The sequence below is a fragment of the Netta rufina genome (assembly GCF_964035555.1).
Source record: "Netta rufina genome assembly, chromosome: 5".
In the NCBI taxonomy this organism is placed as follows: Eukaryota; Metazoa; Chordata; class Aves; order Anseriformes; family Anatidae; genus Netta; species Netta rufina.
In genome coordinates this window covers 55,534,729-55,562,681 of record NC_140128.1, presented here as the reverse complement: position 1 = coordinate 55,562,681, position 27,953 = coordinate 55,534,729, and the positions used below count along the sequence as shown (strand labels likewise).

Below are 27,953 nucleotides of genomic sequence, written 5' to 3'. Positions count from 1 at the left end.
TGTGAAATTCCCCCATCCTGAGGGACTCAGGAGCACACTAGCGGCCACCTGGCTGCCTTCCCCTTCCTTCCTTACCTGTTGATCGTTTCTTGGGAGACTTGAGGCTCCTCATCCGGCCTGGTGACGACATCCCACTTTCACTCATGGAGTCGTGTGCCGAGGAGGCACTGCCTGTGGCCTCGCTGTCCCGAATCATGCTCTCGTAGCCACTGCTGCCACCACTGTGGTAAAAGAGAGCCGTCCTCCCCATGGCTGGCGGCAGCTCCCCGCTTAGGACGCTGCTGTTGTCACTACCGTGCCCGCTGCTGTACCGCTGAGGCCGCCGGGGTGCCGTTATCTTGCTGTAGGGAGACGGCAGCACCGGGATCTGCGACTTTTCATCGCTGAGGTTAATGCCACTGTCGTTGCCGCTGTCAGAGTCGGTGGAGCCTCGGAAGTGGCCTGCCTTGACAGAGCCACCTGACACCAGCTCGTTCACACGGCTGTTGGCCGCCCTCATGGCCTGCTTGGTCCCCATGATGGTCCCTCGGCCAGGTTTGCCACTGACAGGCTGCACAGAGCGGGGGGCTGCCTTCCCGCCGGGGGCCACGCCAGAGCCCTTCCCCGCAGGCTGCGCCAGGGACTTCACGGAGGAGCTGAGAGACTTGGACCCGCTGGCGGAGAGGCCCCGGTTTTTATTCCCGCTGGCTTGGACCTTCTGGTTAGCTGTGGGTTTTGCCTGGCTGCTTTTTCCCGGTGCAGGGGTGGTGAAGGGTGGTGGTAAAGCCACACCAGAGGCAACAGGGGGCACACCCAGCCTAGGGACAGAGCGTCCTGTCCGGCTGTTACTGGTGTTCCCATTTTCCCTCACCACATTTGCTTTGGATCCGACTGATGTCAGGCTGTCACACCTCTCCAGGGACATGTGGCTTCCATAGCGGTGCACGGCTTCACTCTTTGACGCTTTCGCCTTCAAGCTTGATGTCATCTTAGGCAAAGAGTGGTCACCCTTCAGGTTCATTCTACTGCTGGCACTTTCACTGAAGTAAGACCCAGCTTTCAAACGCAAATCCATTTCATCCTCAGCCTTTGGCGTGGCAGCTCTGGCAAAATCCAAGCTGGTGGCTTTTCCCCCACCATTTCCCAGAGCGACAGGTTTCTGCTCCAGGCTTGATTTGCGTACAGGAGGTGTTGGAGGCGTCGGGCCACCAGGCCTGGGCAACAAGCTTGACTTCTGTGGCACGCTCTTCTTTCCCAGTGAAGATTTCAAGCTGCCAGTGGCCATGGGAGCATCTGAATTCCCTCGGGTGATGGCCTCCGGCAAACTACTGTTAGCATGCGATACTGGCATCACTCCAAGTGTAGTGGCTCCTCTCTTCAGCTGTGGCATCTTCATCAAAGCTTCTGACTTCTTTGCAGCTCCACTGGAGGATTTGCAGGCCATTTCACAACCATCTACAACCCTCTGCGAACAGGCAAGCATAGTCTGTGACTTTGTTGGCCCAGATGCTGCACCAAAATACTGGGCAGCTTTTCCTGGCTGCTTCTCAGTACCAAATGTGTGAGATTTTGGAGACAGCAATGCATCTGCAGGTTTTGTTTCCATCTGATTATCTGTGCGCAACAGCCAGGGATCTTCAAATATGCAATGTGGATTCTGCAGCTCTTTATAGCTGAGGACAGTATTATTGTGGATTGGAGACGAGGTAGTTTTTGTTTTCCTAGGAAGACTAGAATGTATTGTTTCTATTACAGGTGTATCGCGAGAATTACCACATTTTATTTTTACAGGCTGATCAGTGACACAAAAAGCACTTTTAATCTGAGATGCTTTGGTAGTTTCAGAGGTTTGAGGGCTTTTGCCAAAGCCTGAGGACAGCTTGCTAGAATTCATGCTTTCACTGTCCAGTTCAGAGAAGCAAAATCCACTGTCATTCAGAGCGCTTTTTAAGGGGACAGATGAATTTGGTGAATCCAAGTTGAATGGTTCCTCAGACTTGTTACAGCTGTAAGATGACTGAGCAACAAAACTGTCACTAGACTGAGCTCCATCACTTTCAACTGTACAGATGCTGACTTCACTGAGCCATGAACTGATGGAGGAACGTCTGCTGCTGGTAAAGGGATCCTTAGCAAAGGGCACAACAATATCAATATTTACACCAGTAGAAGTTTCCTGTGAGGTATAAGCATCAAACTCATCGTTTATGCTGCTGATAATACTAACTGGCCTCGAACCTGATGCGAGAGCCTGAAGGGAGCAGTCACTGTTAAAGCTAATGATACTCGAAGGTCTTCCATTATCCATAATCCCACTGATGGACAGTTCTTCCACCACAGTGAAAACAAGTTCATCCTCTCCATTCAGCTCAACAGGCTGCTGCAAAGTCACCGTGGTGGTTAGTATATCCCGATCAAAACATTTACCTCTGAACGCCGACCGGAAGCTGTGTACCTCTATAGCACCTGACTGATTCTGGGCATTGCTACCAACCAGAAATGTACTTCCTTGGGGGTTCTGCTCAGGCTTGTTTGCCATCTGCTTGCTCATTCCCACAGGAGGAGTGCGAACTGCATTGCTATTGTCTAGCTCCAAACTCTGAGCACTGGGGCCCAGCACCTGCTCTTTCTGCTGTGGAGGTGGGGGTGCTGGGCTTGGCAAGGGTCTCTTCGCATACAAGGACTTTTCTTTAGTGACACAGTCAGCTGCAGCTTTATTCTGCTCCAGATTCCTTGAAGGGCTACACCTTGAGGACTGCAGGGAATCGGTGATTGTCTCTCTCTCTCCCTCCAGTACTGTTATTTTGCTGTCAGCTCTGCTCTGTGGCTTGGAAAGCTCTGTTTTCAAGTGAGGTGTGTTCTTCTCATGACAATTACCATTGCCACCCTTTGGTGCAACAGTCTGGAAAGGAAGGTTATGTCCTTTTTTTGGAGATGCAGTTTCTTGTGGAACTGGTTTCTTAAATCCTCCAGAAGGAGGAGATATTTTTTCCTTTATCAGTTTAGATTGTGCGTTTTCTGTACCTCCAGGCAATGGACTACAATTGGATGCAACAGAGATTTCTCCACAAGCAAATCTGACGGGTTCCTCACTTCCATCAATGCACTCTAACCTTTCTTGCAGTTCAGCAAAAGTGTTGCATTTAAAATGGTCCTTGTCAGAACTCCTACCAGTAGCAGAATTATCTTTACTTCTCTTCTTGTTCAGGGATGGGATTATGGGAACAAACTCCGGAGGACCTTCATTATCTGTCAATTCCCTGTCAGACAAAGCTGCACCATTGGGACCAACGTAGATGACAGTATCACAGGACTGTTCACTGCTAGAAGAATAATCAGGATCACTAGATATGCTCAGGACAGGAAGGTCAGGGTCAAGGGCAACAGTTCGTGGGTGGAATGGTCGGAGATGGGGAGGTCTTCGGACATGTCCTTCTTCACATGAACTCTCTCCTCCAGACGAGCTGGATGCATACTGCAAATGATCAAAAAGGGGAAAAATTATTAATATGAATTGATATATAGGTATATATACATGCATGTTATTGATAAAAAGGGTAGGTTTGCTATATAGTCTGTGCTCTGTGTGTATGATCACAATTACATCTAGTGGAAAAATATTACAGTGTGAATTAAAGTAACAAGGTCATGCTACACAGATTTTACTGAATTAGGAGTAATCTATCACACCTTTTCAGATAGTTTACATTAAATATTATACGTTGTCTTTCTTCTCAACAGTTTTCTGTTTCTTATTGTTTTTTTAACTAACACAAATTGAAGCTTTTGAGATAGTTCCACATACAAGCAAAGAAAGAATACGTTTGGAACAAAAAGAAAGGGAATTTCAGGATTAAGGATTGAGGGTGGGATAATGGCTTGGTGCCAAGTCATTTGTCAGTTCCTCTCCTGAGCTTTTATGCATTTTTTATTATTTCTTACCGCCAAGAAATCCCACGTTCCCCCACCGAGAGGCAAGGAAAACTCATTTTCAGATGAATTAATTGCAGCTTGTTTGTGCACCAACCTTGGATTTCTTCTTTCTCATTCGGTGGATTCGTGATGCAAGCTGAATGGTGGTGAGAGTTTCTGCATAATTGGCTGGGGAGTCAGAAATATGCGCAATCATAGTAGTTCTGCAGTTGATGTTCCCAAGTGATTCCCTCAACAACATTGTCAACTTGTTGTCCCTGTGTAACAATTGAGAACATTAGAATGGTTTAAAGAAATAACTTTTTTTTTTTTTTTTTTTTTTTTTTCAGATTTTTACACCACAAGTTGTGCTTTCATTCTCATAAGATATATGCAACTATGGTACATGCTAATAAGAAATTTCTCTTATTATTTGACCATACTTAAAATGTGTCTAAACACACACATACAAAGATAACAAGCATTTTGACAATTTATTTGCCTGTGTATTTGTAGTATAAGTCATTTTATTTGTTACTTGACACAACTGTAAAACGATTGATAACTAGTTTAGTTATTTCAGGTCTACTACCCAAGCAGCTCATGATTGCTTTATTTTTACCTGAGCAGACTTTGCATCTGAATATATAAGCTCTGTAAGCTTTGTGCAAATAATTTTGATAAGAAAAAAAAGTCAACAGAAACAGTATGAAAATCCTAAACAAGTAACATTAGATATCAGATACATATTATCAGTGCCATCTTAACTAATCTAGTTTCCATTCTGTCTGCTGTGCTCTGCTCTGACATAGCAAATGGGAAGCTAAATTTCTCTCTGAAGACTCTCTTGATGATGCAATCATCAGCTATGGAAAGCAAAGCCAACAAGACAAGTTACATTTTGTCCTCCATGGGTCCCCAACACATGTATCCAAGGCTCCCTGGAGGCTGTTTCCATCACAACTCCGAGCTGGCTCAATATGTGGGAACTACCATCATGTTTATGCTCACCAAATCACAGTAGGTGACTAAGTTGAAGATCTGTCCTTCCCTATTCTAACCCATCTATCCTGTACTCCATCCACAAATGTAGCAACTAGCCTGAGGAAGTTATCTACTTTCTGTTTAATAGAGAAAGAAAGAACACCTGTTTAAGATGCAACACTAGATAAATAAGTGAAATGACATGATTGATAATGAAGGGACGATGTTATAAAGACAAGTAGCAATTAAATTTAAGGATAGAAGGCCAACTTCTGGTAGGGATGTTTACATTGTGAATCTGGTCTTTGGGCGGGGCTCTTGACAGGTGTGTTTAACATAACATTATTTTCAAGTACACTCAACGAAGCAATATGCATAACTGTTCACTTCTGCTAAACAACTGTGCCACATGGTGCTCATCTTTTTGTCTCAATTTCAATATCATTTCTAAATTTGGTAAAAGGAGACAAAATTCTATGAAATTTTGTTGGAAGTGTTTACTGTTTCTGTCCAGCTAGCTGAGATAGGTCTAAATCCAAGACCTAGAAAACAGCAGACAGAGAAGAAAAAACATTTTCACCATTTCTCCCTACACTTTTCAACAATCAAATCATCTTAACCATACACCCAAATTAAATATATGCCAATAACCATACAATTTTTGGTCACTTAAGTAAGAATTTCATGTTACTATGTGACCCCTAAACATTCTGTGTATGTATACACACACACACAGGTAGATAAATAGATATATCTGCAATATGTAAGAGACCTTAGAAGACAGATCTCTCTCTGACAAAACTTCCTTTAATATCATCTTAGGTAAAGAGTGAATTGTTGATGCAATGTAGTTCATTGTTAAGGTAACACCAGCCACAAATTTACGCTAATACATGCAATAATTCACTTACTTATATGGCACATGCTTAGCACCATTACTTAAGGCCAAAATTACATTGCCCAGGGCAGAGAGAGACAAACACAGAGAGCCTCCTCCATCTCGGCTCTTGCTCAGCACTTTTTCACAGCTTCCTAGATCAATGAGATGCAAACGGCTGCGTCCTCCAGACACTAAAACAAAAAGGGGAAAACCAGTTGTACATCATGTGTTTGCATGAGCTTAAGCCAGACTGGGTATTCAAAACATATTCAAATGAAGAAAATAATGAATACAGCACAGGATAATGATAACATTAAATATTAATAGTGAGGAAACCAGGTATTAGCTACAGCTACTGAAGTTATAGGTAGACTGGCTTGAGGGTTCATTTCACTTTTTCTTTTTAAGCTTATTGCAAATTATTGTTAAATCAGCCAAAACTGAAGTAATTTAAAAATAAAGAACATGGTGAGAAGATTCATACTTCCTCCTTTGCCACTCTTCTCCATGCGATACTGGTATATGTGAAGAGTAAAGAGCATGTGTGAATTTCTCCTATCTTCTTCCTCACATTCAGGTTTGCTGGTACTTCTGGCAGCAAGTGCAGCATCAAGAAAAAATGCAGCTTTCTCTGCTGTCGGGGCCCTTAGCTCACTTTGGTTTTGAAGCTGGAATATAAACAAGAGAATTGCTAATTTTCACAAGAGGTTTTGTGTTGTTTTTGTTTTTTTTTTTAACCTGAACTGGATAAATCTCTTGAGAACTTAAACAAAACAAATATTTACTCCATGGGAGCAGGCCTTATAGATTAAAACCAAAAATTTGTTTTTACTGTCTTAAAAAATTTCATAATTGTTGTCAGATAAATTGTTGTCAGTTTATTTGTTATTGTTGTCAGATAAAAAGAAATACAGTTTATGGAAGTCAGACTCAGAAAATTTATGTTGTGATATCCATTATACCTGTGTTCCACATATTGGATCTTCTCTCAGATAAACTCCAGGAGACTGGCCATCCTGAAGGCTGCCGCTGGCTACTTCAGCTAACAAATCCTTAAGGTTTTCATCTTTGCCACTGATCTCCACAGCAGATACTCTAATAGAGAAACGTGTCCCAGTTTTTTCTTTACGTTCATTGATTAATTTGAAGAGCCAAGAAATTGCACAGGGGATGATACCAAGGCTTTGTGTGGAACTATCTTTCCCAATCATGGTAAAAGATTTTCCTAGAATGAAAAGACAAACGTGAACTTAATTCACCATTCTTGTACAAGACACTTTTTCTTCGTATTACTACTGCACATTATATGCAATGCCACGTGCTACACTGATAATGGGAAATAACATGCAAAAATGCAAAGTATTCAATTATTAATCCATTACTATTTATTCAATTATTTTTGCCATTTTTGCAATTCAGACCCACAGCAAATTAAATTTTTAAAACATCTCTGATCTTTTGATTTTCATCACAATGCACCTATATATAAACTCGCTCTTGAATAAGCTAATCTGATGTTACATTTTACTTTTTCAAATTAAAACTTACAATCCCAGTGTAGAAATAAACCATGATAAGTTTGCAAAGCTAATTAAAAAGAAATTCTAATCTATTCATATACTCCAGGTTTATTGTTCCAGGAGCTGACAGCATGTAATTACCAGACTGACATAGTAATTAACTGTAACGAATTTGGGAGCTCACCAAGCTTGACATGACCAAAGCAAAATATGCAACCATCTGCACCATTCACAACAGACTGGATTACTTCTGCTACTGTTCCAGAGCATACCTCAGCCTGAAAGAAAGATTAGAGACAAATAAGTAAAAGCATATACTGCTATGTTGTTTTTTTTTGTTTGATTTTTTTTTTCTTATAACTCCTCTTCTGTATGAAATGAATGGCTCAATATTTTTGAGCCACAATATTCTCCTTATTTTTATGTCATCAGTCCTATTATTTTAGTAACTATGCTATCTTTAAAAAAATAATAAGATCTGCTACTACAGCCTAAAATAGTTTTCAATTTTATTAAACCAATTCTCCTGGAATATTGATTCTATGACTAACGTAGCAAACTGAATGCTATCCAACCAGGCTTCCTGCTGGTATAATAGCTTAGCCAAGGCTATTCAGCAATAGTAGCAACTTCACTGAAATTAAGCTACTCAACAGTGCTCACAGGAATTAAAAAAACATTCATACTGGAGAAAATAAGTTAAGATCCCTGAATGAGATTTCATAGCATCACATTTTCCTTTTCCAGGGGAAACAGCAGCATCAATAAAGAAAACTTGCTGAAATACTTGGGTGTACTGAAACCAGTTTATCCACATCAGTGAAGGTCTCAAACATACAATGTGATGATCTATTAGGTATGGCAACTGTGTGGGGCAGTGCTGTGTGTGTGTGGTGTGTGTTAAATATGTAACTACAGTGAAATGATAAGGCTCCGTTTGCAAGTGCACAGCAGTGAGCTTGCCTTGAGCAACGATGCTGGCATATAAGTGGTTGGCTGGCCAACGCCACCCAGAATCACCACGAACAGGCCACCCAAAAGGTCCACAATGAGCACCTGAAAGAGCCTAGCCCAAACCATGTGTCAACAATCCAGAAGGCTGGTGCCAAAATCAGCACAGAAGGTGGCTGCGACTGGCCAGCCCACTTTGCAGCAGGGCTAGCAATGGGAGTTTTAGCATCTGTAAGAAAAAGCCACTAAGTTTTAGACTAATGTTGAGATCACTATTGTGAGGGGCATGCACCATCAGTACCACAATCAAGATAAATTAATCAGTTAAAAACAGAGAATAAGCAAACTGGAAAAGGCAAGGAAAATATAAAAGCTCCCTAACTACTTTGGTATAATAGTACCACAAGGTTAGCTGTATCTCTTCCCTTAACAGCAGTTTTCAGCAGTCAATGCTAAGGACATGCTCCTTGCTCACTGAAAACAGGGGAGAAGGGCATTCTTTGTGACATCAAGTGGGTTAAAACCTAGTTGGAGTGAAAAGTGAACTTCAAATTGGCTGTGTGTCTTTCACTAACACAAGAAAAATGCAAGAATATTTAGTCAGTGAATCCATCTCCCTAGCTTTTACTCCTTAATTTTACATCTTGGCTAAAATGAAAATGTAAGACTTTACCCACCTGTCTATTCATTACTGTGTTTTCTTCTATGCATTAAGGCAACTCATTTTAACATAAATCCCCAGAAAAAGACAGTACTCTTAAGGCATATTAAACACAGTGGCCATAAGAATCATCAAATCATTTAGGTTGGAAAAGACCTGTAAATTCATCAAATCCAATCGCTAACCTAGCCAAGTCTACCATTAAACCACGTCTCTAAGCACTGCATCTATGCATCTTTTGAATACCTCCAGGGATGGTGACTGAGCCACTTCCCTGGGCAGCCTGTTCCAATGCCTCACTGAAGAAATTCAGTGAAGACTCAGGAGGTTTATGCAAGTGATTTCAATACCTGTGAAGCATCCTGGGGGAAAACTGCATCAAAGGCAAACATCTTTGGAACAGCAACAACACCTCTCCTATGACCTATGTTGGAAGGCCCACTTGCCGCTGGATCATAAAGAGTGATTTGCTTTTTTCGTGGATCCACCTTTAGGAAGGACATGGATTCAGATGTTTCATGTGCTCCTTGAGAAGGACAAATTCTTACCATCACTTTCACCTGCAAAAGTTCATAAGAAATTGACAACTTTAGTTCCCAGCTAAACAGATGCAAAGCATTCCTCCCAAACCTGCTCCCCCTCCCAAGACATGATCATTTATAATATTTAGGCATGTCAGGACAACCGTGGGACAAAATCAGAGCCAGATTTTCCAGACTGGTTTCCACCCTGGGGTCTGCACTGAATTAGCTTTTAAAGGTGCACTTTGTCCTTTCTGTTGACTCTGTTCCAATTTCAACATTTCTATTTCTAAATGTCTGATCAGCAGGTATAATCCACTGTAGGTGTAATACCATGCCTAAAGAAAAGGAAACTCTGGTCTCCTACCTTCCGTGTACTTAATGTGACCAAAAGTACAAATTGATCAATTCCAAAATCCATGGGAATAACACAAAGCTGAGAGAGCTAGTGCATTCAAACTAAATCTGGAAACTTTCAATTCCACTTTCATGTTCCCTTAATAAACAGGTGCCTCTCTTATAGCTTTCCCAGGCAGATGCCTTTATGCTGTTATTGCTAGGTAGTTTAGTGGTTAGTTGAAGATTTAATGGCGGTTTCAAAGAAGGGAAGGAAAAAAAAGCATTAAAAAGTCCAAAATCTTGAAAAGAAACTGCTCACAAAGTACATTTTATTCCTACACATGGCATTTTAAGACATCATTTTTAGACAGCTCAGACATGTTGGCTGTGATTTCCCAAGCAGCTTATGGGAGCCAAGTGACCGGGTCTCACTCAAGTTCAGCAAAGGCTGCACACCTGCTTCTTTTAAGCTTCCTGGAAATCATATTCTTATTTTGAAAAAATGTGAAATACTGCCTCACACCCACTTATGGCCATTTATCCTTATGAAATGCTCCCAGGCCAGAACCAGTGTGTTTTACACACCTGGCGCTGCAGCAAATGACTATTACAGGAGCAGTGAATCACTCTGCCGATCGTCAATTCTGCACTGCCCAGTAGATCAAACGTAGAGGAAAGCAATGTTCAGCCAGAGCGACTCTCCCTGGCCAGTAAAAAAAAGTTTCAAAAACAGGCTGAACAACAGCATTAGGTCCTTATCTAACTACCACATGTTCTCCAACACCAGCATTAAACGTAGTTTTGCTGGGTGAAGAGCCCCCGTGGCTGTAATGCACCTCAGGCAGCAGAGCTGGAGCAATTCGCACTCTTCAGAGCACCCATCAGGATGTGCATCTTCTGCAATGCAACTACTGACCCTAATGAAGTACAGTCCTCTTTTTACAGTGCTTGCTTCTGACTTGGAAGGGGAGTGACAGATAGCAACCCCCCCCCTCCTTCTACAAATCCGCCAGGTGAACCCTCCAAGTAGAGCACACTGATCACAGTTGCTGATCTAAGGCCAGCCTCTAGCATGGAAGTGGATGTTGCATGGGGATGCTGGGTTAGAGAGCATATACTGCTAACAGAGACGTGTTCTCCTGTTTTTCTAACTTGTTACCGCTAATTTAACCTTAAATCTGCCAGAAAAATTTATCTCTACATTCTGAGAGTATTATTTCATTAGAATGGTGTGCATTTATGCTGCCACATTTTTTGTCTTCACAAGAAACGCACTTTGCAGTTAACACCTCCCCATCGGCCCTGCATCCAGAGAAATAATGGCAAAGAAAGAACCGAAGCTGAAAAATTGCTTCAGCAAAGCACAAGAGGGAAATGCACTTCTCCCAGCATTGCAACAAACTGAAGCAGGCTGAGCCAGCCTCTAAGACTGCCCTTCATACCAGACAAAACGAGGTGATAGCATGCACACCTGCACCCAGAGGGTGCAAGTGAAATGTAGTGCCCAGACCAGAATGATTCACAGCACTAAACACCATGCTGAACTGTCCCTGTCTTTATCAACTAGAGATGGCAGGTAACTTGAAGGTTTTCATTTAATTTCCTCAGCTGTTCCATTTTTATGGATCCTCCTTTCTGGGGGGTTAAGTTGCGCGCAGGCATCCCCTGCATAGTCACTCAGGGGTATGGCTGAGCATCATCACAGAAAGTATTTTCAGAAAGGGGCTATAAAAGCTTTTCCCCAACATTTTTTCCAAACAAAGGGATTAAGAAACAACTGACCCACCCAGTAAACACTGCAGGAGGCTCCACCATAGGTAGCAGCAAATTCTTCCACCCACCGACTCAAGCAGTCCCCCCTTCTTTTCTTTTCACTTTTATGCTGATATGAATATGAAAACGTAGTCCCAGAAAATAATTGAACCTTAGAATAAATGAAACAGCTGCTTCAAAAGCACCATGCATCAGAGGTGACAGACTCAAGGCTGTTTCCCCATAAAAGCTCCAAGAAGCCAGCTTTGTGTATTAGCCTGTTAGCTCAACCTTGACATGCTACCGAGGTGCTCAGAAAAATAACTGCCCTCAGGAAAAAAAAAGAAGGAAAAATACATACATACATACAATTGCCCACTTCTGAGTCACTTGATTAAAAATAATTTTAATATATATGCTATTTAAAAAAATAAATCCCTAAACAATCCTTTTTCTCTTACACTTATTAGATTCTAGCAGCCAGAGCTTGGCTAAGAAGAAAATTGGTCTCCTCCTGACCTAAACAGCAAGTTTCCTCCATCAGTGTTGCTCCTCCTAACAAAAAGGTGACTTTACCCCCAGAAAAACCTTGTGTGCTAAATCAGCTTTTTGAGACCATCTCTCTGAAGCAGAAAGGTACTAAAATCTCTTCTCAAAGGGTATCAGATCCCAACTCTTAATGGGCCTCAAGGGTCATCTTCATTTTCACAGAGAAAATGAGCTTTCAAGACAAATGGGAGGGGGCAAGAAAAGAGCAGTTTGAGGGAGTTCCTCTTCTGGTGTTTTGTGTATAAATGCTGATTTGCAGAGTAGAAAAACAGATTTCAAATTTAGTTTCCTTGCCCTCTAAATCCATCTACAAGTGATGGCTTAATGTTTAAAGCTACCTATCAGAAATTGTAGGGTTATGATGTGTCACTCTTTTTCACAATGCTGAGCTGCTGAGCTAGGCACTGACTTCACTCAGAAATGAACTAAAAATGCTCATGTAAGTACCAACAAGAATAAAGCTTACTCAAACCTACTGCTTTGCAAAAGCAGAAGCTAAAGTGCAGGCAGGTCCCACATGCAGGCACATGCTTCTCAATATGTAGAAGAAAGATATTTTTATTATTCTAGCCCTCCTTTGTTCCAGGAACAATCTTAATTGCCAGGTTTGTGTTCTCAGCTCTGAAGTTCAACCCAGTACTTTTCTGTGTTGGGATAGGAGGAACACGGCAGAAAAAGCTGAGTATTGTACAGCCAGCATGGTTCCTGCCTTAAGGATCAACTTAACTGCACCTTCTCCTGGGTCTCTTCATCTATTTTTAATACAAAAGGCACGCTCATTTGCAGAGATAGCAACTGGCAGTGCAGAAAATCAACCAGATACAAGGGTTTTTAGTGAGGGAAGGACTCAAGAAAACTCACAAACCCATAAATCTTAAAGTAACTTTGGCCCGTGACTAGACAACATAACAGCAGTAGCTGTACCACACTCAAATGCTTTTGTTTGCTTATGAAATGAATGACTAGAACTAAATGCAATAACGAGAATTTCAGGCCCACTCAGAAGTACATCCTCTGTGGGCAGTTACTCAGCAGTGTGGCCAGTTCTGGTGCTCAGCTCCAACTGCAGCAGTACCAGCTACCGGTAACACTTGTAGGAAGTGAAGAAACCTTCACAGAAGGAATTTAGAGGAGAACAAATGAAGAAAGGGAAATGCAAGATGTCTGAAAGAAAACAATGAGGAGACCTAGAAGGAATGTCAAGAGGGGGACAGGAATTAAAAATAAATAAATAAATAAATAAATAAATAAATAAATAAATAAATAAGCAAAGAAAAACAATACAAATAACGTGATTCCGGAAAAGTAATCTCAGGCTCAGGGCATCTCTGCCCTGACCACTATTTAGACTCTGTAAGGAGAGCTAAGATTAGAAATCTGTCCTGTGATGTGTACGACACAACTTTTTCTGTTATAACCGTGCATTTTTAGTAACTCCTTGTAATTTTCTTTTCTGTATTTCTTCTTCAGTGTCACAGACAGATGCTGAGTAAGAAAAAAGAATTACAGGGAAAAGGTTCATAAGGGTTACAAGGATTTGTACATACATATTCGGAGACACTGGATACTGGATAGAGGCTCAATTTTAATGAGCACGTTGATAGGAAAATAGGACAGGTTTGTATCAGTTCAATTTTTGCAAATAAAAATAAAAAAAAACATTATGGTATATGCACATTATTAACATTTTCCTCAGTGCCTGAAGACAACCTAAATCATGCAATTCACTGAAGTATCTCAGTAATTAACTGACTCTAATCTTGGGAGTTTTGTACACTGGGGGTTAACACTCAAATGAACTTTCCAAATTCATATTTCCGCAGGAACCGGGAGGTCAGCAGAATTGCTGAAGGAAATCCTATTAAAATTAAAAGTGTTTGGAAAAGAAGATGGTAAACACATCCTGAATACGCTGATAAAATACAAAGAATTTAATAAATAAATATGTGCGCATGGAATTTGGAAAAGCCCTGGAAATGGGTGGCATAAGGTCACAGGCCCACCCACCCAGCACAACAATGGGCGTAATTTAAACCAACACTGGCAAGGATGGAAGAAAGATTCACAGCAATCAAGGATTTTTTTTTTATTTTTAAGTCTATCTGTCAACCTGCAGTGGAAGTCAGGGAAAAGAAAGGCTATAAAAGCAAACACTTGCAAGCTAGAATTCACTTTCTCCAGCCATGTAAGGGCAAATCACGTAAATGGATGCTCATACAAGTCATACCACTGTTTTATGCATGCATAAAGAATGTTAGGGGAGACAAACTGAAAAAGGGTAGATTTCTCAAAAAAATAATTTGTAGTCAGAGAGAGGGAAAAAAAATAGTTATGTGAAGGACAATGGCTACGACTAAACTCCATATAGTTTTAGAAACGGCTGATGAGGAGAATGACACACCAGAGAATGACAGATCCACGTAGCACACTCAAATCCTACTAATCTGTGGGAGTCCTGAGCCAAAACTCTAGACCTTGACATCTTTGACCATTTTTAAAGTCAAATATACATGCGCCTGTAACAATTCTGAACTAAACACTGATGCTTCTCAAAAACTGAGGAACACACATCCTGAACAATACAAGCCCTTCCTCCTCTTAGAGGCCATTGCTATTGTTTACCCCATTTCACACCTAGGGGTCTCCAAGGGGAGACCTTCTACCCCATCCCCATGTGATGGTTGCTGTTCCCATGCTGCGACCTCCTCCAAGAGCAGTGGATACCCCTCTTCGTGTGGACTGGGGACTTCCAGACCTCCCCCCACATATTGAACCAGCTGGAGCTGAAGAGAGCAGGATGAGGGAGTGACAGCAGGACTGCTTAAGATAGTGCAAAACATCAAGGATATGTCAGTGTCAAAAAGCAGGTTTGGGAAAAGTAAAAGACAGACCAAAAAGCCGTGAAAACCAAATTTCAAGGCAACTCTCTGACAGCAAGACATGAATGTGAGACTGATGGCCAGAGGCAAGCTAGCACTTTTTTTTCTAATACAGCCCTTATATTTTGGATATGCTGAATTGAATGGAGCTACAGTAAAGCCACGCGTCAATGAACACAACTCCTCAAAGACCAGTGAGGCAAGCGTCATCTCAGAAGAAATCACACCCAAGACTGAATTTTTAGAGAAAAGAGCCAGTGATAAAAGAGAGAATGACACAATCCTACACCATTTTAGACAGAAACAGCCAAGAGACTAAGACAGTCAGGTTCGCATTGATTATTGCCCTGTAATCAAGAGAGATGGAAGGGCTATCAACACTGACACCAGAGAAAGGGGAAGAACTATATCACACTTGAAACAAAGAACCAGATGATGTGGATTCTGTTCCTAAGACTGTCACAGACCTCTACTATATGTTTTAAAGGATTAATACAAAAACTACTGCATACATCAAAAAGTTCATCATTTGACTTTCATTGGAGCAAATACTCTACACGGTTTAATTTGGGGCAGACATGTAGACAAAAAAGACCACTTACTCATTAAGTAATGACTAGACTCCATGGCATTTTGAACACTGAGGAAATTAAGACCCTGACCGAGCCAAATACGTTAGCACAGGCATAACTGTAACATATGGTACATCCTTAGAAGTGAATGGATGTGTAGTGCTCATGTGTTTATAGTGATGCTTTGTTAGCATTCAATGCTTATGCAGTTGTCAAGTTTCACATTAAACAGAATTACAAGGAAAAAACAGAAGGAATGTATTAAAAAGCATATAAAATTTTAAAATACATGAGCTCAAGCTTTTTTTCCCCAAAAAGTAAGCTCAGACTTTGTATTTTGGGAAAGCACTGGCACTATAGGGGAGTCCATTCCATAAATGCTGGTCATATTCTACATTACAGGAGTATCATAATCCCTAAATGAACAAGCAATTTGGTCTTTAGCAATAAATGTCATTATATCAAATTTGAATAGACACTAAATATTCCCTTGAAACACACATTTTTGACAGGCAACGTGTAGCCAGGAAGATAATTTTGTCCAATGTTCACAAAATGGTGTATAACAGCAGGTTAATTACATAACTATGCTTAGACATCCACCATCCTGAATTAAGAATTCTCAGCAAGAAATTACAAAGAATTCATATTCAGTTGAACGCCATTTTCCAATGAAATCACTTGTTTTTCAACTACAATGTAAATCAAATTACAAAAGTCCTAGTTCAGAGCCAATATTTTTCATGGATTTAATTGTAACTGACAGATATATAACCCTTGCTAAATTGGTTTACTGTGGGTAGTTCTTACAAGCCTTTCATATACTGCCACTACCAGTGGATGGCAAATTTATATGCAAAATTGCTACACTAGCATAGACCATTTAGCTCCCCTGGGAGAGCCAAAAAAAAAATCACTTCTATATTGTACTCTATTAAAGAAGAATTGATTCTCCACTCCCAGGAGACATGAAGAAAAGTATTTTATTTTTAAAATGTGAAAACAAAATAGAAGAAATTGTTTATTTTAATCTGATCTTTCACATTTTTTTGTTTAAGTAGTTCAATACATTTCAGCAGGAATGTATGCACCTTGTCCTACACATGGATTGCAGAGTACTTAGTATGATACGTGATTTATATCAGATATAACACTCTAGTCATTAGGAAACAAGCAGCAATAAAGATGACAAAATTAAGTACCTATTTGTTATCCATCATCAAACCATTCTAAGAACCAGTGAATGGGACATATAGCACACTTAAGAAAACTCTACATGATCAGTAAATCATATTAGCGGTACCTTAGCTCTGGCTTGGTAAAGCATAAATGAAACTAAATGTCTAAAACACACAAATGGAGACCAATATGTATATACCTGTCCAAGAAACACGTCTGACAACTCAGGTTCTCTTTAAATGCTCCACTTCAATTGTCTCACATAGGAGGCTTCTGTCATTCTAACAAAAAAAATTGACAGGATCCTTGAAAGAGACAAGCACTTAAAGCTGCTGTTGTAAGTGATGCAGTATTATAAAGAATGAGCTGAATAGAACTGCAGAAAAAACATTTTGCATGAAAAAGGCTTCCTACCATGCTAAAGAAAAATAGCAAATTAGAATGCTACACAGCAGCCACTGTAAAAAGGATGTCTTTTTTAATACCACAATATGATAAATTATCTTAAGTAGCACATTAATGTCAGAAATTGAGCATAATCTAACTTCTTTCCAGTGACAATATTAAATGGCTTTCAGACGTCTTTCCTACTATTCTGACATTAAATTTAATAACACCCAGAGAGACCACAAAAATGATTCAGTTACAAGAATCATACTGTACTGGATCATTGCCTTTTAAGTAGGATTCAGCTAAATGATTTGGACTCTGATGTTTTTGGCACATTCAAGACAAAGGTATGAAATTTGCTATGTAACATTTATTAGTAGTGAGCATAATTCCTCTCAGTATTCAGTTTGTATTGGTAGTAGGATTTTTGTACATGTGTGAGGGTTTGATTAAGGTTGATCATACAAAACACGGGTGCCAGAAAGACCCACAGTTCCAAACTTTATTTATTTTAAACTTTTTTCTGCTTGGTGTTCCTGAATGCAGAAAAACCCTTCAAGTACCTGGAAGAGTACATAGTCTTTTGATCTTAGTAAAGAAAACTATGCAAAAGGTTAATTAAAGATTTGAATCACTGGACTCTACACTCCGTACACTCCTGATTAAATTATGATAAGGGAAAAAATGGTATTTATGAAATGTAAAAGAAATTAATAAGACATTTACTACTCACCTTCCAAAGACAGTACTTGAAACAATGAGAAATTAGAAATTGCAAAAGATACACATGGGATGTCTGCTGTAGTAAGTCACTAACAACAAAAATTAATAGCAGAACTTCATCACAGCAGAACCGTATGATATGCATGGAGATGATGGTAGATAACGAACAACTCTAGACCTTGGGCTCACATCAGTAATTGTGTTCAAGTGGAAGTTCTGGCCATCACAGTCTTTTCACATTCCTGCCTCCTCCAGCAGTTCTGACAATACATAGTTACTGCCTGCTATAGTCACATAGCAAGAAGAAGCAAGAATTCAAACCACTTCCTTCCCCTGAACACCCACTGAGCTCACAAGTTAAGACAGGGTCGCACAAACAGTGATAGGACCTGTCAGCCAGACTGATTCCAAATTACAACAGAAACCACCAAGGTAGTCCTGATGCTGCCTATGCTCAGTACAGTGACTTCCTTAGATTCCACTGTCCTCTACTTCAGATCAGAATAGCTTTTCTTCATGTGTTTAACTCTGAAACCAATGAAAAGGACTTAATGTATGGGAAAGTTCTCCACTGAAGCTGTGTTTTGGCCATAAAGAAGTTTCTTTATCAGGATAAGCAAATAGTCATAGTATGGCAGCTTTTAAAGTGCACATCAAATAAGGAACTTAAAATTCCATATACAGATGTTGATGTTTGGTGAAGTTTTTTTGTTTGTTTGTTTGTTTTGTTTTTCAAAAAAAAAAAAAAAAAAAAAGTTTAGGTCCAGGCCTATACTGGCAGCAAAGCTGCTCCTGCCTGCAGGGGAAGAGCTCTCCTCTGAGAAGGTTCTCTAGAGATATTAACATGGGAGAGGAGTGGAAGTCTTCACATTTCTTCAGTTCTTACCATCCTTTATTAAACTTCTTGAGATTTATTATGGTAAGGAAGAAAGCCAGTAAAGGTAAACACAATCAGTGACTTATTGAAATGATATGGGCATGAAGAGGAACACATCTTTATATCATGTACTGTTAAGAGACCCTTTACAACTAAAGATGCTTATTCTTCTTGCCTCCTGGACACTCAGTAAAGCATTTCTTCAGAAGCTGAGACTCATGGTAACAAACATAATGCTGTAGCTTCCATGATGGCTGGTAAAATGGGTTATGGTCATGCCTGATTTCCTCACAACTTACCATTTGTGCACACGGAGTTAGAGCTGCTTTTCCTTCTGCTAATTAGCATTAAGCTTCATCTGCCTCTTTATCATCTCAATAATTCCAGTACCACGAGATGACTTTTTACAAGTCTTCAGAGTCAGATTTAGCTTTGACTAGTTTGAATAGGTAGCTACACCACCTCACTCGAATCATTTAGGAAGACACCAAACAGCATGGATCTCCGTATGACACAGCTAACTTTGCTCCAGTGTGGAATCTGACCCTTTGTTTCCTACTGGTTATTAATAACATGACAGCTTAGGGTTTTCTAAGAAATCTAGGTCAGGGCACTTGTCAAAAGCTTCTTCAAAACCCAAATACACTCAATCAAACAGACCACCCTTATTCATATGCTCGCTGACTCTTCTACAGAACTCTATCATATGTGTTCTGGCTACAGATGCTCCCCAGACTGATCCCCAATTTATCATATTAATCCCTGCCTGCTAATTTTGATTCTTATTATTGCTTCAACCACTTTGCCGGGGTGCCCAGCCTGAAAGTCAGGGTTACTGGGTTATGCTTCCAGATTCCCTCTCAAGCCTTTTTTTTTCCATTTTGGCCCTGCAGTGACATCACGTTTTCCACACACTGTTTCTGTGCCTCTTAAAATGTGTTGAATACCAGCTAAAAGACAACCTTGAGCACCAGTGGTGGGGGGTAGTTAAAAATGACCACAGCCATGGATATATAGAAAGCCAATCATATTGGACATTATAAATATTTCAGCATGGACTCATGCATGCACTTAGATCTACAAAAGAAATGGGACTACTTAGAGTGTGTTGTAACAGCAGCAGTCAGTCTTTGTAGGATCCTGGCCTTATTCATTAGTTCCCTCAATATAAATAGTATTTCCACACAGTTGACATATCATTCACCACTTCAACTTGTCATGAAGGGAACTACACTACCCCCACTGAAGCATCACTGACATTTCATGGGTTTCTAGTTTGTTTCCATTTTTCATCCTCACGTCACTTTTATTTTTCTCCTTAAATTTTGTCTCTTCCCTTTACAATACAAAAAGGTACATTTCTCTATGGTATCTTGTCCTGTTCCAAAAGAAGCTACAAGAAGGCCATTAAAACTTGTCAAGCCATCTGTACTCAGGGAAATCAGCCCCTCAAAGAATAAGGACTGGTCCTCAGTGTGTCATTCTCAGGTCAGTAGGACGAAGTTGTGCAGCCCATCAGTATGGCTACATTATCACTATACAGCAGATACCAGTCAGGAACCAGGCTTCCACATCAAAACCATAAAAGACAAAACAGCAGAAAGCTGGGAGGTAAAGAAGGAAAACACTGCCTCACCAGCTGTTTGACCCACTGTAACCACACATTAATAACAGGGACAGGCACACTGCTGATCTGGGAACAATCACACAAACCAATGAAAGAGCCAGCCACAGCCACAGATGCTGCAGTAGGAAAAATTGACTCCAGAATCCAGCACTGCTTCTATCCCCTATGTGTATCTTGTACTTACAACTGGACAGGCTGCTCTACCAATGACACTGGGAGTCACGTCAATTGACAGGGATCGAGTGCACCCTCAGCAAGTTTGCAGATGACACCAAGCTGAGCGATGCAGTCGATACACCAGAAGGACAGGATGCCATCCAAAGGGATCTGGACAAGCTAGATAACTGGGCCCATGTAAACCTAATGAGGTTCAACAAGTTCAAGTGCAAGGTACTGCACCTGGGCTGGGGCAATCCTGGACATGAGCACAGACTGGGAGAACTCATTAAGAGCAGCCCTGCAGAGAAGAGCTTGGGGGTTTTGGTGGACGATAGGCTCAACATGAGCAAACAGTGCGTGCTTGCAGCCCAGAAGGCCAACTGCATCCTGGGCTGTATCAACAGAGGGGTGGAGACCTTATAGCAGCCTTTCAGTACTTCAAGGGAGCTTATAAAATAGAGAGTGGATTTTTACATGAGCAGACAGTGATATAACAAATGGGAATGGTTTTAAACTAAAAGAGGGAAGATATAAATTAGATGTTAGGAAGAAAGTCTTCAGAGGGTGGTGAGGCACTGGCACAGGCTGCCCAGAGAAGCTGTGGATCCCCCAGAGCAGGGGAGGTGGAACTGGGTGATTTTCAAAGTCCCTTGTAACCAAAGCTGTTCTACAAATCATTGAAAAATACAAGGAAAAAGAAAACCAAAAGGAATGTAAAGTGAAAAGCTGTTAGAAGAGGAGGGACCAAAAAGTAACATTAAAAAAAAAAAAAAAAGCTACATCGTTAGAGTTGTTTTATGGGTAAACACTGTAATTTATCAAGTTGCAAAAGAGGAATGGGTAAAGACAGATGTTTAAGAGGTATTGCACATTTTAAACTATGGGTTAGAGGGGTTAGAGAAGATGCCTTATTACCTTATATTTTGAGGAGCATTACAAGTAGTAACTAGCAGACCCTGTCACCACTGCACGCTCTAAATCTTAACTCAAGAACCAAAGGGCTGATGTTATTAGCAGAGAGCTCTTATCTCCAGCACAGCACTTCACAGCACTGTGCAGGGGTTTTCCAAATGATGGCCAAGTATGTGCTGAGAAGTCCACAGCTAGAACTCTGGGCCCAAAACAGCACCTTCAATAATGATTTCAGCTTACACAGCAAAGACATCTGAGGGTCAGACAACTGCCTGTTGATCCATGAAAGTCACACACACTGCCAGCACACCATATGTGGACATATATAGATATATATATATCCCATAATGAAGGAGAAGATCACACAATTGAGCAGGTGGGCATATCCCTGGTCTGTGGGTTGGCACAAGTTCCTGACCTGCTCCTCTGCATTCTGGTGGAGCTTTTCCCTTTGAAAGCCCTCTTCTGGGCTCACTGATGAAAAAGGTAGGTAGACCACATGACCCAAGGCATATAATCTCCTACCATCTGGGATTATTCACTTGATCTTCACTAGACTTTTTTGATCTTTTTGAAGACACCAGATAAACCTGAGTTTTCTACGTGGCACAAGTCATGGTAATAAACTCCACTGACCACCCTCGAAGCATAGGAAAAAAGCTGAAGTCCCTTGTTTACACATAGCTGTAGGCACATGAGTGTGATGAAGTACAGAGACAGTTCTTTGACCTGCCAACACAGGGAGATATTAGCATGCTTTAAAGGTCTTCCTAAGCCAAAGAGTTTAGGAAGCCTCAGAAATGCACTGCTCCATCATTCCTCATGCCATAGGTAAGTGCTAAACCCTGGGGAAAAGAGGCAGGCACAAGTGGGCTCTGCCAAAATATACACACAGAAAGGATGTTCCTTAGCAAACTCTTCTTCCACTTGAAAACCTGTGCATTACTATCACGTTTGTTGCATTCCACCATTTAATACTGTACCCTTTTTTCTAACACACTTTTAAACACAGGAGCAGAAAATACATTTGCATCAGTACTTCTACGTGCTTAAAGATAGCATCAATTACAGCTTTGTGTTCTATTTATCACAAACTCATTGGCTTAAGAGAATACAGAGTATTCTCTGGGAGCAAGAGTGTCAGTTGCAAGTGTTTAGGCTGATGATCTCTATGTTAATGCTGATTTATATGGTTAGCCAAGGTGCATATTTTAGCTTTCGTGTGCACATTAGGTACTTCAATTCTATCTTCAAATGCTAATCTCTTGTAACCTATGTAAATAAGTATTCAGACTCTGTCATGTGGGTGATTAAACAGTTATAAATATGAATAAAGATCTAAGTAATTAGGTTGTATTTTAATTAATCTTAAATAAAATTAGCACAAATGTTACAGTTTGAAAGGTGCTGGATTTCCCAAGCTGGAGAGACATCTATTTCTCTCCTGTTACTTGATTTCTACAGAATTACTTCTGGTTTACACTGACATGTAAAGCAGAGGGAAACCAAGCACCCTTGGCTATCTCCTTAATCCAAAGCAAACAGACGGCACCAGAAGCTGAGCCTTGCCAGTAAGAGAGACTACTGACAAAGGTGACACCTGTATGCACATTGGTTTTGGACCAATGAAGTCAAATAAATTCTGTCTCTAACTTTAACATAGGAAAGGACAAAACAACCTTTGTTGATATTGTTGTCAGTGATGTTAACTAGCTTCAATGAAGCCAACATGTATGCACTGAATCTGCTCTGAGACTGCAAACAAAGTCAACAAATTACAGCTCTCAGGCACATTCAGACAGATGTGCCTCTCTATATATCCCAAGACCATTCTCTTGAGCTTATCCAACCCTGTTCTAGGCTGAAATCTTCCAGACCCATTAAAATTACTCTATAAACCTATTTTAAAAATTGAAATCCAAAATTACCTTTCCAATGCCAGGGTTGTCCTTGATTTTGGACACAGCTCTCAGAAGGCATGGTGGTGCTGGGGGAGGACAGAGCTGCAGGATGCCACTAAAGTTAGTAGCATAAATAGAGAAGTCGTGTGTGTGTGGCAGGGGTGGATGGTATTTCTTTCTCTTCGATGACAGGTTAAGCTTCTGTGCTGCTCTGTATAAAAATAATAGCAAGAAAGGACAATGTTACTAGGTGTTAATGGCAATCTGGACCAGACAAACAGATGTTCATTGTCATCATTGCCTGTTTAACAAATCAAGTCATTGTGTTCTAACCTGATTTCATAAGGAAAAAACATCAGGAGACTAATAGAAGGAAATGCGGGTAGAAAAAACACAGGCAAATTATTCAGTTAATTTCTCCCTCAACAGAGGTTCAATTATAATCTAACTTTCCCCTCTTCCCCGAAACAGCTTAACAGCTGAATCCTAAAATACTAAAATCTCACTGACATCATAAAAAGCTGAAATAATCCCCTTGTCACTGGCAGGACTGCATGGATCTTACTGGAGATAACATTACAAAAGTGATGCTTTGTACGCTACAAGTTACTCAAAACACAGAATGACACTCCAAGTCAGCTGAGCCTAAGATCCTATCTTGTTGGCTGCATTGAAAATCCTTAGATAACAGAGAATTTCGTTCAAGACAGATTGGTTTTTCCTCCTCAATTCCATTCTTCCACATTAAAAGGGAAAGCTATTACAGAGACAAGCTTTAATGTTCTAAATGATAATGATCCTGCTTTTGAAATGCAGAATTTCAAAACATAAAAGATGAAGAAGAAGGAAAAATTAAAACATGCAATTAAAATTGTAACGTTATTCCATATGATTAAGAATCGAAACAAAATCATTTTTTTCTGCTGTTCCCCACCAGCAACACCAAAAATAGCAAGAAACAAAATCAAAACCTGGACTCTGCATCAAAACCTGCATGGGACAAAACACCCTGCAGAGTTGCATGGAACAGATATTTGTGTTAGTGACACTCACTGGGATACTGAGGATGGTGGTAACGGAGAAATCTCAGCTCTGTCAAAGCCAAGGGGAGTTTTGTCACCTGAATGTATGTGATTTGACCCTGAGACTGACAGTAGATAGACCACCCTCAGACATATATCATAAAAGAATTCGACATGCTATCTTACAGCATTACTTTGAATGACTGTTAAGTCAGCAAAAATGCAAAGTGTTATACTACTGGTACCTGTGGGTGACCTGAGACCATGCCACTGATGCCAACAGGTCTTCAGTGGGGGCAAAGCACTGCTCTAGCCCATGCTTGCAATATAAAAGCCTTTGCCTTTGGATAAATCAGTTTAGAAGTATATGACCACAAAAGTCTCTTTATACAATGGCTACTTCGTATTTTCATCATGCCTTTCAGCCCAGGATCTCGAAGTACTTTTCAGTGATAATGAACTGGCATCAGTATCTATGAAGTATTATAATCAAAGACAAACGAAAAAAACTAAGGCAGCACTTTGCTGTCACCCTCAATTCAGAGTAAGTCTAGACCCCTAACCTTGCCAGAATTGCTGCAGTGATGATGCAGCCTCAGGCTGCCTCAGTTTAGTAAACCGATCAGAGAAGGAAACTCTTCCTTTCCTTATATTTATGGTAGGTCAGAAGCAAAAAGGAGCACAGAGCAGGAGGGCACAGTTGCTTCCAGCAGCACTACTTGCTTCAAGTGAGTTACATTACAAAGAACTTGTGTCCAAGGAACAAAATTACTTGCTTGGGTCAGGATTACACAGCTAAGTACAAGGGGCAGGAGTCAGAGTACAGATCTGCAGAATTCCCAGCCCGAAGCTCTATGTTCCTCGACCTGCGTGTTAAACTCCTTTTTCCTTCAGCAACATCAGGAGTTGTGGACCCCCTGTGCACTTCCTTCCCCCTCTTCAAACATTGCAATATTTAGAAGAGGACAAAGACTTGTGTGATGAAAAGATGAGGCTCTACTTCCAAACTCAGAGCCAAAAGCCACTACCTTGTGAGGGACAATTTGGACTCTTGCCTCTGAGGAAAGAAACAGCTTTTGACTCCTTCTGCATCCTGAAACCAGCAGGAACTGTATCCTATGGTGAAGCAAAATACTGCAAGCATGAATTTACACAAAACCTCAGGCTTTCAATGGCAATGAGAACTGATTTAACTGCCTAAACCCCTAAGCCCCTTGCTAATACCTCTTTCAGTATGAAAACATATGCCTGAAACAGGACACCAGGCAAACAGTTGCACAACTTCACTAGGGTTGCAGCTGCACATTAAAACCGTAATGCCTCCTAAATATGCAGCTTTATTGTGCAGAAAAGTGTCTCTAACTGTTGGTACTCCCATTGTGGAACTCAAGACAGTCATTACTTTCTCTCTCCAAGTACCAATTAACAATTGTGGTTATTATTTAATCATCTTGTTGATTAATATGAAAGGTAACGTTTATTTCCTTGTTTACATGCTAAGATCCCTTGTTGAAATGATAAAAACTCCTCAAGAGAATGCCTTCAAAGTGCAATCAAGATATATATTAAATCCTGATGAAATAATTATTCCTTCAATAGATCTGGCTGAAGGAGTTCCTCTGGGAAACATGTAAAAGAGAATGGGATACAAAGAACAAATTTACTCAGGATTTGTTTATTCAAGCACCTAACTAAGCACTAACCATCAGTAAGCAAATGCACCCAAAAAGGACAAGCTAAGCAAAACATATAAATAAACAGAAAAGTCAGCCTTATTAAAGTATAACATCTCTCAAAATAGCTCAGTAACACAGCTTTGGACCATTTTAAGATGACACCAAATCCACTACTAGTTATCTTAACTTTCCCACCAAGGCAGACCACCTTTCAAACTGCTTTACTTCCATCAGGATTCACATGCTTTCTACAACCTCCACTGTTCAAAGGACAGTGCCATATGCTAGCTAAAGCAATCAACTGCTATTGTGCTGATAAATCCTCTTCCTATGAGTCTGAAGTGCCACGATGTACTGAGGAATTTGGCAAAGGGAGTGCAGATGTCCATGTGGGATAACAGGAAACCGAAAAAGCAGAGGAACTGAAGTAGATGTTGTAGAAAATAATTGCTGCTTTGACAGGCAACAGGCCAACAGCACTAATAACAATGTATGCAGTTCATATTTAAAAAGCATCTCTTCTCAAGTAGTGGTGCACAAAGCTTAATTATAAGCTCTCTGTGTTTGAATGCAACAATCACTTTACCTGACATCAAAACAGGATTGTTTCTCATCACAGACATCATGCACCAGCAGTACCAAACAGCTTGTTGGATTTGTTTGTTTGTTCCCTAAAATGGGTAAGTTAAGGAGCCAGTGGAAGAATAGAGCAACTGGTGCAAGAGAAAATATAACCATCAAACTCTAGACTGTGAATATGAACATAAATAGCTGTCATCTCCAGTTCCTATAAACATTACAGTCAGTTCTTTAACTTTTGCAAAAGCCAGTTGGGCAGAAGCCTTCCTATGCTGTGCTTGGGCTCCTGGACTGGTCCAGGCAAACAGAACCACAGAAGGGCTCATCAATCCTTATGCACTCCTTGCAGCACCAGCAACATACTTGGTGGTATCCCAGCCAAGTACTCATTAGGCCAAAATACAGGCCAGGCTGGTTTGGACATGGGCCCAACCAAATGAAACAAAATCCAACTGCATAAAACTCCTTACTTCAGTAAAAATCATGAGAATACGTACTTAAAGGGAGCCACTGCGGAGACACTCCAGAGTGCTGGGTTTCCTACAGTCCTTTTCCAACAACCCATTATTGAATTTACACCTGAGTTTCCAATCCATTTTTTCTCCAGCATTCCTTTCCTCGGGTGGAATTTGTCCCATGACAACAGGCAAGGCCAAGCTCTCATAATCTGGGCCCTTTTTGTCTAGCACCAGAAGGGCACAGTCTGGGATCCTACCAGACCACTTTCTGTAGGTGCTGTGCCTCTTTGCATCTCTTCCTCAAATTTAGTCTCTCACATGAGGCCTTTAAATCCACCTTTCTCTCCATGGTGGACTGTCTGACCTCCTGCAATATCAATTTCTTTTTCCCCACAGGGAAAATTATGACCACTAGAGAACAGGATGCAGAAATTCAGTGTTACAGTAAACTGTTTTTCACAAATGCACACTTTCCACCTACCTTAGGTTTTACCCATTCAACCTCCTAGCTCACTTCCATGAAGCATTCTTGAAAAGAAAATTAAGCCTTTCTCTCTTATGCCCCCTTCCAATTAAAACTTCAGAGACACCCATGTATATTATTTTTACTTCTAGCTGTGAGATCTACTGTTTACATTTTGCTTAACTCTTTCCATCTCTAATAGAAGATGTCTTTTAAGATGCTCTAGAGAGTTCTCTTCTCATAGCTAGGTGTCATGGTAGAAAATAAAACTAATATATGGCACATGTAGGAGCACTCAAATAGCAAATGCAAGGGACAGTCTGTAACCTGTTCTTTAGCCCAACACAATTTACAGATTACTAGATTTTCTACCATACATGGATGAGACCAGTGAGGAAAAACATGGCCAGATCAATTACATAATGCTCAGCATCTAGGGGATAACAGTGTTCAACAACAGTAGCTACAAAGCCTGCCCATTTAAAAAA

The 27,953-nt window shown here is 40.6% G+C and overlaps 1 protein-coding gene across 1 annotated transcript in view; it reads right to left on the bottom strand.

Annotated features, from left to right (window-relative positions):
• The window catches only part of KIF26A (kinesin family member 26A), a 99,898-nt gene that overhangs the window by 6,519 nt on the left and 65,426 nt on the right, over positions 1-27,953 (bottom strand). The window contains exons 5-12 of the mRNA XM_084287592.1: positions 23,295-23,478; positions 9,238-9,447; positions 7,460-7,553; positions 6,718-6,980; positions 6,240-6,423; positions 5,787-5,946; positions 4,007-4,169; positions 76-3,454 (exon numbers count right to left, since the gene is read on the bottom strand). Of these exons, the coding sequence (XP_084143718.1) occupies positions 76-3,454; positions 4,007-4,169; positions 5,787-5,946; positions 6,240-6,423; positions 6,718-6,980; positions 7,460-7,553; positions 9,238-9,447; positions 23,295-23,478 (4,637 nt within the window). The remainder of the gene's footprint in view (positions 1-75; positions 3,455-4,006; positions 4,170-5,786; positions 5,947-6,239; positions 6,424-6,717; positions 6,981-7,459; positions 7,554-9,237; positions 9,448-23,294; positions 23,479-27,953) is intronic.